Source organism: Balaenoptera borealis (genome assembly GCF_965194805.1).
Source record: "Balaenoptera borealis genome assembly, chromosome: 8".
NCBI classification, from domain to species: Eukaryota; Metazoa; Chordata; class Mammalia; order Artiodactyla; family Balaenopteridae; genus Balaenoptera; species Balaenoptera borealis.
In genome coordinates this window covers 67,573,601-67,588,165 of record NC_138865.1, presented here as the reverse complement: position 1 = coordinate 67,588,165, position 14,565 = coordinate 67,573,601, and the positions used below count along the sequence as shown (strand labels likewise).

At 41.3% G+C, this 14,565-nt stretch overlaps 1 protein-coding gene across 3 annotated transcripts in view; it reads left to right on the top strand.

The window, feature by feature from the left end:
* The window catches only part of RCL1 (RNA terminal phosphate cyclase like 1), an 84,986-nt gene that overhangs the window by 51,500 nt on the left and 18,921 nt on the right, over nucleotides 1–14,565 (top strand). For all 3 annotated transcript variants that reach the window (XM_082404441.1, XM_082404439.1, XM_082404440.1), the window contains 3 exons: nucleotides 75–149; nucleotides 1,095–1,219; nucleotides 13,416–13,541. In XM_082404441.1, the coding sequence (XP_082260567.1) occupies nucleotides 75–149; nucleotides 1,095–1,219; nucleotides 13,416–13,541 (326 nt within the window). The remainder of the gene's footprint in view (nucleotides 1–74; nucleotides 150–1,094; nucleotides 1,220–13,415; nucleotides 13,542–14,565) is intronic.

Sequence of the window (14,565 nt, the reverse complement as noted above, 5' to 3'; positions counted from 1 at the left end):
TGCTTCGCGGGCTCTTTCTTCTTTCCATCTCTCAAGGTTTAACTAAGCTTTTTTTTTCTGAAATAATTCTACAGGTTGATGTTCTTAAGGCAACAGCGCTCCCTCTATTGAAACAGTTTGGGATTGATAGTGAATCGTTTGAGCTAAAGGTAAGAATGTACAAATTGTTAGTGGTATATATCAGTGTGAAAGATTTTCTTACCAACTCATTGGAGGCGCTATATGCCTCACGTGTGCGTGGCACATTTGCAGTCGCCATTTATTAGAAGACCCACAGGATTCATGAACCAAACATTGCAGACTTTGATCTGAAAGGGACCCTTTAGTAATGACAGGAGTAGCCAGCAGTTATACTGCACTTACTTCGTGGTAGGCGATGTTGTAAGCATTCTACATGTATTTACTCCTTGGCTCATAACAACTCAGCTAATGAGTAGTAGAGCCAGGATTCTGACCATGCTGCCTCTCTGGTCTAGATCATTTATCTTAATTTGTGTCCGGAGCCTCCCAACCTGAATGTCCCTGAGAATTTTTAGTACATTACTTTCAAAACTTAGTCGAAGTAATTTAAGCATCTGTTTGTCTGCTATTTAAGGGAATTACATCAATCCAATGTGATAACACTGGATATCTTAAGCTGTTTAGCATCTCTGTTTTTTAAAATGATGTTTTTAAACAAGGAAAATGACTTCATTTTTATTTAATAATGTAGAGTTTTGATAGATCGGTTAATTCCAGGGGAGGAGAAAAGGGTTCCTGATGGTTAAGAAGTGGGATAAGCTGATGAACTAGGCCAGTCCCTCATTTTAAGGTTGAACAAACAGGTTCTGGTGGTGAAGTGACCTGTCTGGCTTTGACTGGGACAGGCAGGCTCTGTGTCCACTGCTCTTTCCGACACACCACACGGTCTCCTTGCTCAGCACATGCCCCCGTGGAGCTAACATCAGGTGCTGTTCATCTTGAAAGGATTGACAAGTTGTGTATGAAAGAGCTTGCTGCTTTCTGATGGTGGTTTTCATTCTTGGTGTAAACCAGCCAGGTTGGGTGTCATCCACTCTACTGAACCCTCACCTCTTCTTTCTCACTTGGTGCAGATTGTGCGACGGGGAATGCTCCCTGGAGGAGGAGGTGAAGTGTTTTTCTCATGTCCTGTAAGGAAGGTCCTGAAGCCCATTCAGCTCACAGATCCAGGAAAGATCAAACGTATCAGAGGAATGGCGTATCCTTTGCATTTGCTTCAGATTTCTTATTTTTTTCTTGCCTTCCTAAGATAAGAATAACTCATAACAATTTACTTCTTCCCAGGGTTATTTACATTTTAGACAACAATCTTGGAAAAGTCTTAACAATTAATTTATAATTATTGGCTGAGATAGGATATTTTATTACCTGCCTCACCATAACTAGATTGACTGATTGATTCATTTATTTTTTCAGTTAACACTTAAGCAAACAGCTCCAGTGTATGTGACACTATCCTGAGGGCTTCGATTTGGGGGCCACCAATGCATCGCAGTTCCTCCCTCAGAAGAGCTCATCGTCTGGTGAAGGAAACAAATATACAAACACATAATTCTGCTATAATGTGTAAAGTGATATAGATGATGTGCAGTGGGTTGGGGGAGCTAACAGTAAAGAGTAGCAAATTTGTCTGGAAGATGTGGGAGGAATGAATAATAATGAATAACATCTGCCATTTATTAAGTGCCTACTCCGTGTGCACTATGATAATTTATATACTTAATTTATTTTTATTTATTTTTTAAAAACCACTTTATTGAGGTGTGATTGACATACAAAAAGCTGTATTTATTTAATGTGTACAACTTGATGAGTTTGGAGATACATATATACCTGTGAAACCATCAACATGATCAGTGCCATAAACATATCTATCACCTCCAAAAGTTTCTTTTCACCCTCTTTATTATTTTACATTTAAAAAATTTTAATTGTTTTGTGATAAGAACACTTAACATAAGATCTACCCTTCTAGCAAATTTTTAAGTATAGAATACAGGCATTGCAGTGTACAGTAGGTCTCTAGGACTTATTTAGATTCCTCATATAAATGGGATCATGTAGTATTTGTTCTTCTGTGTCTGGTTTATTTAATTTAGCATAATGTCCTCCAGGTTCACCCATGTTGTCACAAAGGACAGCATTTCCTTTTTTTAAGGCTGAATAATATTCCATTGCATGCAAATATCACATTTTCTTTATCCATTTGTCTGTCAGTGGACATGTAGGTTGCTTTCATGCCTTGGCTATTGTGAATAATGCTGAAAAGAGTATGGAAATGTGTGTATATTTCTTTGAGATCCTGATTTCAATTCCTTTAGATATACATCCAGAAGTGGGATTGCTGGATCAAATGGTTAGTTCTATTTTTAATTTCTCAAGGAATCGCCATACTGTTTTCCACAGTGGCTACACCAACCTATATTCCCACTAACAGTATACAAGGATTCCCTTTTCTCACCAACACCTGTTATTTATTTATTTATTTTTTGATAATAGCCATCCTAATGGGGTGAGGTGATATCTCAGTATGGTTTTGATTTGTAGTTCCCTGGTGATTAGTGATTGTTGAGTACCTTTCCATGTTCCTGTTGGCCATTTGTATGTCTTTTTGGGAGAAATGTCTATTCAGGTCTTTTGCCCATTTTTAAATTGGGTTGTTTGTTTATTTTGCGACTAAGTTGTATGAGTGTCTTATATTTGGGTATTAATCATATATATGAATTTCAGACATTTTCTCTCATTACATAAGTTGCCTTTTCACTTTGTTGTTTCTTTTGCCTGTGTTTTGGTATTCAAGAAATCATTGCCAAAGCTAAAAATCTTCCCCACTATGTTTTCTTCTAGGAGTTTTACAGTTTCAAGTCTTATGTTTGTCTTTAGTCCATTTTGAGTCCATCTTTGTATGTGGTGTAAGATGAGTCCAATTTCATTCTTTTGCATGTAGGTATCCAGTTTTCCCTACACTGTTTATTGAAGAGAATATCCTTTCCCCATTGTGTAGTCTTGGCATCCTAGTTGAAGATCAGGTGACCAGACATGCGTAGGTTTATTTCTGGGCTCTCTATTCTGTTCTATTGGTCTATATGTCTGTTTTTATGCCAGTGACATGCTGTTTTGATTTTTGTAGCTTTGTAACATATTTTGAAATCAGTACCTGTGATGCCACCAGCTTTATTCTTCTTGCTCAAAATTGCTTTGGCTATTTGGAGTCCTTTTTGGTTCCTTGTAAATTTTAGGATTGTTTTTTCAATTTTTATTAAAAAGAACATTGGGATTTTGATAGGGATTGCATTGAATCTGCAGATTGCTTTGGAAAGTATGGACATTTTAACAATAATTCTTCCAACCCATGAACATGGACTGTCTTTCCATTTAAAAAATCTTTTAAAGTGTCTTTCATCAATGTTTCATAGTTTTTAGTGTATAAGTCTTTAGCTTCCTTGGTGAAGTTTATTCCTAAGTGTTTAGGTTTTTTTTAATGCTATTGTAAATAGGATTGTTTCCTTGATTTTCTTTGCAGGTAGTTTGTTGTTAGTGTGTAGAAATGCAACTGATTTTTGTACGTTGATTTTGTATCCTGCAACTTTATTGAATTCATTTATTAGTTCTGATAGTTTTTCTTTTCTTTTTTTTTTTTTTTGATCCATTCTTTAGGGTTTCTACATATAAGATCATGTCATTTGCAAACAGATAATTTTACTTTTTCCTTTCCAGTTTGGATGCCTTTTCTTTCTTTTTCTTGCCTAATTACTCTGGCTAGGACTTTTAGTACTATGTTGAATAGGAGTGGCAAGGGTGGGCATCCTTGCTTTGTTCTAAATCTTATAGGAAAAACTTTCAGTTTTTCACCATTAAAGATGGCGTCAGCTTTGGGCTTTTCATATATGGTCTTTATTGTGTTGAGGTAAATTTCTTCCATGCTTAATTTGTTGAGAGTTTTTATCGTGAAAGAATGTTAAATTTTGTCAAATGCTTTTTCTGCAACTATTGAGACAATGATGTAATTCTTATCCTTCATTCTGTTAATGTGGTGTATCACATTGAGTGATTTGCATTTGTTGAACCATTTTTGCGTCCCAGGGATAAATGCCAGTCCATCATGTTGTATGATCCTTTTAATGTGCCGTTGAATTCAGTTTGCTAATATTTGTTGAGGTTTTTTGCATCCATGTTCATCAGAGATATTGGCCTATAGTTTTCTTTTCTTGTATTGTCTTTGTCTGGCTTTGGTGATGCTGGTCTTGCAAAATGAGTTTGGAAGTTTTTCCTGTTTGATTTTTTAGAAGTTTAAGGATTGGTGTTAATTCTTCTTTAAATGTTTGGCAGAATTCACCAGTGGATTCATCTGCTGAAGCCATCTGGTACTGGGCTTTTCTTTGTTGGGAAGTTTTTGATTACTGATTTAGTCTCCTTACATGTAATTGGTCTGTTCAAGCTCTCTGTTCTTGATTCAGACTTGATAGGTATTAGGTTTATTCATTTCTTCTAGGTGGTCCAATTTGTTGGCATATAATCATTCATAATAGTCCCTTGTGATCTTTTTCAATTTCTGTGGCATCTGTTGTAATGTTTCCTTTCATTTCTGATTTTACTTATTTGAGTCTTCTCTTAGTTTAGCTAAAGGTTTGTCAATTTTGTTTATCTTTTCAAAAAATTAGCTGTTTTGTTGGTTTCTTTCCTATCGTTTTTCTATTTTATTTATTATCTGCTCTGATCTTCTGCTAACTTTGAATGTGGTTTCTTCTTTTTCTAGTGTAAAGTTAGGCTGTTTATTTGAGATCTTTCTTCTTTTGTAGAAAGAATGTAAGCACTTATCACTATAAAATTCCTTCTTAGTATTCCTTTTGCTGCATTTCATAAATTTTGGTTTGTTCTGTTTTCATTTGTCTCAAGATATGTTCTAGTTTCCCTTTTTGATTTCTTTGACCCAATATTTGTTCAGAAGCATGTTTCTAATTTTCATGTATTTGAATTTTCCCATTTTCTTGCTATTATTGATATCTAGTTTCATTCCATTGTGGTTGGAAAAAATACTTGGGGTGATTTCATCCTTCTTAAATTTGTTGAGACTTTGTTTTGTGACCTACCATGTGATCCTGGAGAATGTTCCACGTGTGCTTGAGAAGAATGTGTATTCTGCTACTGGTGGCTGGATGTTCTGTATATGTCTGTTGGTTCTCTTTGGTTTATAGTGTTCAAGTCTGCTGTTTCCTTACTGATTTTCTTTCTGGTTGTTCTATCCATTATTGAAAGTGGGGTACTGAAGTCTCTTATTATTATTGCATTGCTGTCTATTTCTCCATTCAGATTTGTGGATGTTTGCTTTATATATTTAGGTATGATGTTGAGTGCATATATTTATATATTTAGGTCTGATGTTGAGTGCATATATTTATAACTGTTATATCTTCTGGTTCAATTGACCCTTTTATTGTTATATAATAACCTTTGTCTCTAGTGACTTTGAAGTCTTTTTTGGATTAAAGTCTATTTTGTTTGATATAAGTATAGTCACCCCTGCTCTCCTTTGGTTACCATTTGCATGGAGTATCTTTTTCTGTGCCTTCACTTTCAACCTATTTATGTCCTTATATCAAAAGTGAGTCTCTTTTGGACAGCATATAGTTGGATCTTGTTTTATCCATTCAGCCACTCTATGTCTTTTGATTGTGGAGTTTAATACATTTATATTTTATATACTTTATTCTTAAGCCTCAAAGTGAGTTTGAATTCTCTTACATCCTGTTTTGTAGATGGGGAAACTGAGGCTTCAAAAGGAATTTGCTCCCACGTCACATTGCTAGTAATGGTAGAGCTGGGATTTGGACCCTGTCTCTGTTAAAAGCCCAGGCTTTTAACCTCTGCTTTTTCCTATAGAGAGGACAGGGCATTTGGACTGAGCCTTGAAGAATAAAGGCTTGTAAAGTGGAGCAAAGAAGGCGGAGTTCTTCAGGCAGAAATGTGGGCCTGTGTGGAGGGAGCAGTGCACAGTGGTTCTGGGGAGTGGCAGGCAACGTGGTGTGGCCTGAATGCAGGTCAGTTAAGGGTGTTTGGTAGTAGAAGATGGGACAAAAAGTTGGGGCAGGAGCCTGTAAAAGTGGGAGGCTGTGCCGAGGAGTTGACCTTCATTCAGAGTCAGTAATTTTCTTTTGGAGAGAGAATTTGCACATCAAGCAGATAACTCTGGTGGTACCGAAAGAACTTTTGGCTATTTTTGGCTCGTTGTAGAAATTTTGGTAGGTACAAGTTAAAAAAAAAAAAAAAAAAAACCACACCTAATCGCCTGATGGCAATCACTTAGAGGCAAAGATAGTGGGGAATTATCATGCCCTAAAGAGAGCCGGTGAGGGTAGTGGCTGGGGGACAGGGGAGGGCTGCTAGTTTATGGAGGTCCTAGAGGCAGGATGGGCAGGATGCAGCGATCACCTGTGTCTGTGCTAGAGGAACAGGGAATCCTTGAGTGTGACTTTGATGTTTCTCACTTATGCACCTGAATAGACATATTTGTTCTGATAGAAGCTACAAATGTTTGGGGTGGGGTGTGGCCATGTGGGTGGTGGTGAAGATAAGTTTAGTTTTATTCATGTTGGGTTTGGTGGTTCCAGGTAGGTAAGTGGATAAGTCTAGAAAGGACTTATTAGAAGTTAGGAATGTAGAACTGTAACTGAGGGGCAAGGAGAGCTAGAAATGAAAGGTTTGGAGTCAGGTACCATGTAGAAGGCAGGGAGGAGGGTGGAACCGTGAGAGGTCACTAAGACTTTAAAGCAAAAGCAAAGTAAATGCTCCCAGGAAGGAAGACTAGGGAAAATCAGAGAGTTGAGAGGAGAATAAGGAAATCAAATAACTATATTTCATTTAAAAAAAATACATAAAAATTAAAAAAAAATTTTTAAACTACACTGAGGTACCATCTCTCACTAATCAGACTGGTAAAAAACTAAAGTTTGACATCATATTCTGTCGAAGGGCTGGTGGGAAGGTGTGACAGTATAACCCCTATGGTTAAGAACTTGACAATATCTAGCAAAATTCCCAGAAATCAAGGAAGCTGTCAAAGGCTACTAGAGTCATGTCAACTAGACACAGAAGCCAACTTGAAGAGGCTCCTACTAGCCAAAGGTGGGACAATCCAACCACCAATAGGAACAATTACAGTCTATTGAAACACATTAAATAAGTTTACATCCACAAATTTATTATGGTACTTAAAAAAAAAATAAACCTTTATTCATCACACGTGGAAATCAACTCATTCTTTTGAAAATTGGTAGAGACAAGCATTTATTCTGCTTTTCCTGTACAAACTGATGAAGGGAAGTTGGTGAGGGAAAGTCTGTGTATATCAGGGATGTTAACTCTTTGTTTATGAATAAATTGCAAATCATTTTTTTCTAAAAAAAAGAAAAAAAGAAAATGTGGCTTCTTGGAAGCCCACCCAGGTCAGCGCCTTAGGAGGGCTCAGAGGAGTCAGCATTAGGATGGGGAGCAAGCTGAGGGACTCACAGCAGGCTGCCACTGATACCCCTGGGAGCTCTTTCCAGAGGGTGGTAGAGGCAGAGGCCAGATAACCAGTTCTAGGTTGCAGGGTGATGGAGGGAAACGGTGAAGAGCAGAGGCCACTCTTTCAAGAACCTTGACAAGAAAGAGAACAGAAGGAAAGATAAGGTGGTAACTTGAGGAAGAGAATTGAGAAGATTCCCTTCCTTTTTAACAAAAAGGTTGGTGATGATTTGAGTATTTTTGTAGGTTGGGTAAAGTAGATTTATATATGAGAGAGGGAGACTGATAAAGCAAGGTAACAAGGTGATTAAAGCACAGGTACTAGAGTCACACAGATGTGGATTCTAACTGGCTTTGCCACTCACTGGTGGAGATGTTTGGCCCCAAGCCTTGGTTGACACATTTATCATTGGGCCCGCTTACGACTACTGTATGGGGCTGTAAAGAAGGTTAAATGAGGTAATAGATGTATAGTACAAGACACTGGGGTGGTATATAAGTAAGTGTTTGGTAAGTTGTGGCTGCTGTTATTTTTATTATTGTTTGAGAGGGGATGGATTGAAAATGGCAGGTATATGGTAAGGATGGAGCAGTCTGATGATGATTGGAAGCCAGTGGGAGGAGTTTTCAATTTTACTGGGTTAGGGTGGGTTCTAGGATAAGGGGATCAGCACGGGTATGATAAGGGAATGTAACAGGGGTGGTAAAGATGTGCTGTCACAGTGGCATAGGGGCCACTATTGGGGGTGGGGTGCCCATAGGGACATAGTAACTAAAGATAAGAAAAAGGCTGTGGGACTGCAATAAGGGCTCAGCTGAAGTGAAATGTTATCATGGTGCCAGCTGCATGGCAGTGGGTCCAGCAGCAGTTGGCAGCCTAGAAGGAAAAGTAGAGGAGGCAAGAGGGCCATTTTCATCCAGGGCTGGGTGTGGATTGGCAGGGTGAGTGGGTTGTGCAGAAGGACGGGTTAGAGGGCGTATTGGTGAGCATGGCATTGGAGTGATGGCCAGTGCACTCCTTACTGAGTAATGCAGCAGGGGCTCGCCAGCCTGGAGAAAGCACCTGGTCATGGGATTGGAATCCTTAGCAGGTTTAATGGAAGTAGATATGTGTGCTGTGTAGAAGAACAAGAAATTATGTTTAGGGAACTGTGCTTTGGGGTTTCAGATATTAAGAGTGGTAGAATTCTAGGTGCCAACAAGATCTGGGTGAGGGCAAGTGTTAGAGACAGGGTGGGGTGGGGGCTGGATGGGGTTGGGTGTGGCTTTCCTGGTGGGAATTAGACAGAGTGGGGTGGACCAAGATGTATGCTTCTTGGGGTAGTAGGGGCTTAAAGTCAAGTTTTCTATTTCTCAGGAGGTTTTGGGGTGGTCCTTCTTGGAGGAAAAGAAGTATGGAGTGGACTGACTTTTCAGAGGCCTTGAGTAAATTGAAAAGTGAGTGGTGAGGGCACGGTATGGGGGCGTGGCATAGCCACAGGGCAGAGAGAGCCATTGATGAGATAAAAGGTCAAACTTGGGGTGCTACCTGAAGTTCTTTGTAGGGGTCATCAAGAACAGAGGAATTTATAACAAAGCTTCTTGCATGGATTATGGATCAAGACCTGTGTATATGAGGAGAGAATGGGGGAGAAATGGTTCCTGTCCTGGGGAGCCCCCAGGTTGATGGATACTTCCATTGATGTCCCAAGGTGATGTTCAACTCTCAAGTTCTCTGATTCAGAGAAGGTAGAAACAGGTTATAGAGAAATGGAAATGTGATGTGAATAGGTGGGTTTTTTTGTTTTTTTTTTAAATATGCCTGTTCTGCTTGACCCGTGTCAGTTACTTATAACTCAACCTCATTCTCATTAACATTGTATTTCACTGTGTAAAGAATTCCAAATTAAACCCTGTTGATGGCCATTGGGGTGTCTTCTGTTTTTCACTGTTGCCAAAAATGCTGCGGTTAATGGGTTAATGGCCTTGTACACGGAGTCCTGCACACTCTCAGGACTATTTCAGTTTGTTTTTTCTCTTTTGAGATTTGTTTCCTCAATGCTATGTCGTGGCAGTGAACTCTGCTTGGAATCCATTCTCTCTAGTTTGGAAATGTGATTTCCAGCATGTGCTCTGTTTGTTTACCACAGTCCTGTGGTAACAACATGGGTTTCACAGAGGCAGTTACACTGGGATCCCACCTGTACTCGCTGTACCAGGTGTGCAAAAGCCTTGTGAGAGCTTTGAAGCCTTTGATGAAGACAGCGGAAAACGGGGTTGTACAGTGTTTTACATAAAAGCTGAAAGAGCTGTTGTGCCCCGGGCACCTGGGGTGCAACATTGTTCCTCCCCGGCTTCTCTCTGGTGTTCTTTGAGCCTTCCCTGTGTAGACTCTGAGCCAGAAGGATGCCGGTGAGGTCCCAAGCCCCTCACCTTCCTTGAGGCTGGGGGTAGGACACCTGAACCCTGCCCGATACAGCCCCGACTCTAGAGCCTTCCTCTGAACTCCCCAGGAGAGTTGACACAGCGCCCTTGCCCAGATCCCTGTCTGCAAACCAAACGTTCCAGCCACTGGTCTGCAAAGCTGCCTATTTCTCAAACACCTCAAAGGAATGTGGGTTTGAATTGAGATCACCTTCTTGGCCAGCTTTGGAGCCTGGGAAAAAAGAGCTGCCTTTGGAAAAAGCTTTAGCTGGTTTTGTGGTTTGTTACTTGCAAGGCCGGTTAATGGTTGGGCTGAGCTTGGAGGTTGTATTCCCCATAGGAGGACTCGAGCTGGGAGAACTAGCCCCGCTCTCTGGTGTGTGTTTGTGGTTTTAACTGGGCTCCCCGCTGTCCCCTTCCACCCCTCACCCCGATCCCCCAGCCCACCCACCGCAGCAGAGTGCATCTCTCTGACTGATTGGCCAGGGACTGGGAGAGAGCTGGTGTTGTTCCTGCCAGCAGCTGTGACTGGACAGTGCGGTTGCCTTTTATTTACTGCCACCCACTCTCATTCTCCCCCTGCCTGAGTGAGAAAGGAACACTGTGTTTTAGTTTTGTGATGCTGTCCCAGTAGCTCATGACTGGGTACATAAGAGTTAAGTGAAGAAGCTGGAGTAGAGGCAGAAGAGGGGCGTGAGGTAGAATTTGTTGGACAATCTGGTTTCCTTTCTCTAACTATAGGGAAGGTACTTAGAGAATCAGTCTCTTTCTTTGTACACACACACACACACACACACACACACACACACACACACACACACACACACCCCTTAGCTTTCTCCGACTTGTAACACCAGGGAGGGTGAAGGGCAGGAGTTCCATGTGGGCTGTAGCCATGAACTTGTCTTTCTTGGATATGAGTTCTCAGCGTGGTACTCATAAATGGCCTTCAGGACATTCACCACCCCCCAAAATTGTCTGCAAAATTGTGTGTTCACGTGTTTCTTGAGAGACGGTTCAGAGCTTTCATTAGATTCTCAGAGAGGTCTCTTACTCCTGAGAGGAAAGAACCTCTGCTTTGGGATTTGAATCTTGGACTGCCAGTAGGAAAAGCAATAGTTGACATCCACTGGGCTCCGACCACACACCAGGCACCGCTGTGCACTTTACGTGCATTACTTCATTTGAGCCTCCAGACCCTGTGAGGAGAGTATTATGATTATCCTTTTCTTACTGATGAAGAGGTGGAGGCACCAAGAATAGCACATTAGTCCCAGAATGATGCAGTTTGCTGGAGCTGACGCTTAACACAGATAATCTGATTCTAGAACCCTTAGCCAATCGTGGTAGGGCCTCCACGCCAAGCCAGATAGCTCCATAATGACTCTGGGATGCAACCCGCTTTAAAGTCTCTTTCCTTCTTTACTCCACTGCCTGAATTCTAGTATATGCTTCCACTGGCCCTCATTAGCACTGTTGTTAGCCACCTGGTTTCCACATCCCTGGAAGGGTGGGGGAAGAAGGTTGTCTCTGGGAATTCGGATCTGTTTAATTTTGAATCTTAGTTCCGTGACCCAGCTGTCCTAAGTGTGAGCCCTGGAACAGGAATCTGTGGCCCTTGCCTCAGGGTTACCGTGAGCATAAAATAAGATGATCATGTACCTGAAAGAACTTTGGAAGACGTGAATGCTGTGGGCTTATGTGTCAGGATAACGACATCTGTATTTTCCCACAGAGAATGGACAGCTTCAGGCCTCAGAAGGATAGCACCCTCCTGGTCCAAAGGGTATGAGACCTGGGACTGTTTGTCTAAGCTGCCTGTGGTCAAAAGTACATTCTGGACAGAAGAGGTGGTGATGTAACTGGGCTCAGTGTGTGTATTGAAAAATCCCTCTTTGCTCTTTCCTCATTTCGGGTTTGTCCTTTGAGTCAAGTCAAATATTTATCGAGCATTTCTGAGTACAAAAGTAGTGTATTAGAGACTTGTGAGGGATACAGAAGTAGAGCCCCTTTCCTTATGGAGTGTGCGGTCTCATCGAAGAACAAGGACAGCATGAGTGTATATGAAGGGAGACGTGTGGTAAGTTCAAGAGCAGGCCACAGTCGGTGCTGCCCAGAGGATTTCAGGAGAGGGGGGAACTCCGGGTTGAAGAATGAAGGCAGGCAGATCAGGCTGAAGGATTTGAACACTTTGGTTGGTGGAGCTGGGGGTGGTGGTGTCGGTTTGGGGATGAACACCGAACAGACTAGGGGGTCCAATCTCAAGATCTGGGAGGGCCCAGAGTTACTGGGGGAGTCTCCTTAGCATGAGGAAGCTGGATCTTTTGTGGATGTTCAGGATGGCTCAGAAAGGGGAGCCAGATGCCAGTCAAGTTCTTTGCTCAGTCTCTGAGCATATTGTTTCTGCAGCTCAAATGAAAATTAAATATGTTATTGACAGTAATTTTCGAACAGTTGGGCGAGGCTGGGCAGACTACACACCTTGTTTTCCCTGTTGGACTTGCTGCATGGGGTTTGGATCAGAGTAGTGGGAAGATCACATGTTGTTACTTCTCCGTTTTTGGTAGCCCCTCGTCCCACATATGCAGCTGCCCCTTTGACCGTACAGTGAACATCGGAAGTGCTTAGTACATACTTACTTTTTATTTGGTTGGTGGAATTGGGGAGAGCCAGTCTCTGTAACAAAGTCTAATTTTAGGTAATAGTTTCCACTTTCTCAAGCACCAACCTTTTCATTTGAGTTGCTAATATCTTTCTCCTTTCCTTTCTGAGGGTGCCCTGTTGTGAAAGTGCTAATGACCAATGTTTTGACCACTGTATCATCCATAAATAGAATCATCGACACTTAAATAACTGAAAATAGGCTCTTAAGTTAAACACAAAAACCTGTTTATACCTTTATAAACAGCCCCACTATGCTCTTTCACTAATGTTTTTCTGCCTTTCCTGTCAGCCTACCAGGGGGTGGATTGGGTCACACAGGGGCCCAGGTCAGTCCCAGTGTGGTGTCTGTTCTGGCCTTAGGTTCCGAAGAGAAAGACTCAATGGTTACAGCAGTGGGGATGGTCAGAGAATGATACTTCAAAGGGAGCCTGACTCATGCCCTACAGGGGGGCAATTGCCTTTACTTGTTCCAAAATTGAGGTGAACCATTTCTAGGGGAGGCGGGACGGGTAGGCAGTCTAGAGCAGGGTTGACAGCTTTTATTTTATACTTTCCAAGTGCCTATATTGTTTAGATGTTTTTCACCGAGGGCTTTTTTTAACAATACAAAAAATTATCTAATAATACAATAATAATAAATAAAAATAATGTAAAAATTAAGTTATGGTACTACAAAGTTAAGTGATTAAGTACAGGTGGAGAATAGAATGGAGTTAGAAGCCCCAGTTTGTTATGACAGTTCCACAAATATTTGCTAGCTTTATGACTGACTTTTCTCTGTTGTGGAGTCCAAGCAGAATGACACCCTTAACTCCAGGTTGCAGGTATTCGGTACGCGTATCACCTCAGATGGCAAACCGGATTGTGGATTCTGCAAGGAGCATCCTCAACAAGTTTATACCCGATATCTATATATACACAGACCACATGAAAGGAGTCAACTCTGGGAGGTAAGTGTCTGTGCGTTTCTGGAGCCTAATTCCCTAGCCACCCTAGCCTTTGTCATACTCCTGGTCTGATTGAAGCTAAAGTTGCCAGCTCTGAGGTTGGGCAGCCAGAGGAAGAATGATTCACAATTTTTTTCCTTCCAACTTACCGCCATTGTCACCAACAGGCATCTTTTTTTTTTTTTTTTTTTTTAAAGATATTCGCCATGTATTTCTTCTTTAGGTCTTCTTTTTTTTTTTTAACTTATTTTTTTTTATATTTATTTTTGGCTGTGTTGGGTCTTCGTTTCTGTGCGAGGGCTTTCTCTAGTTGCGGCAAGCGGGGGCCACTCTTCATCGCGGTGCACAGGCCTCTCACTATCGCGGCCTCTCTTGTTGCAGAGCACAGGCTCCAGACGTGCAGGCTCAGTAGTTGTGGCTCACGGGCCTAGTTGCTCCGCGGCATGTGGGATCTTCCCAGACCAGGGCTCGAACCCGTGTCCCCTGCATTGGCAGGCAGATTCTCAACCACTGTGCCACCAGGGAAGCCCAACAGGCATCTTTTGAACACCTATCACATGGAAAGTGTCACAGTGCCCAGTGCTGGGTGATGAGGGGTTGAGACGCCAGCCTAAGGGAATTAAAGCCCAGCTATTAATAAACAGTGCTGCAAGCTTTAAATCCCATCTGTCCTCTGTTCCCACAAAAAATTAAAGTAAACAAGTTCTTCCATCCTGTGTAAATAACAGTTTAGGGGAAAAAATCCTTTGTTGGTTTAAGTGCCAGTCGGCTTCTCTCTCCATCAAGGGGAAAAACACCCCTAGAGCCAAAGAAAGTTGTTATTGCAGATTTGAGTTTGGTTTAGTTAGAGCCTTTGCAGAAGACCTTACTTTAGAAAATAAAAAGTTAATGATGATCTGTGTAATGAAAATATCTGTTTTAGGCTTTGGTTGTATATTTAGAAACCAGCGAGTTAGGGAAGCAATTAAAACCTAATTTCTTATTATGAAAATGTTAAGTATACAGAAAAGTTGAAAGGATAATACAG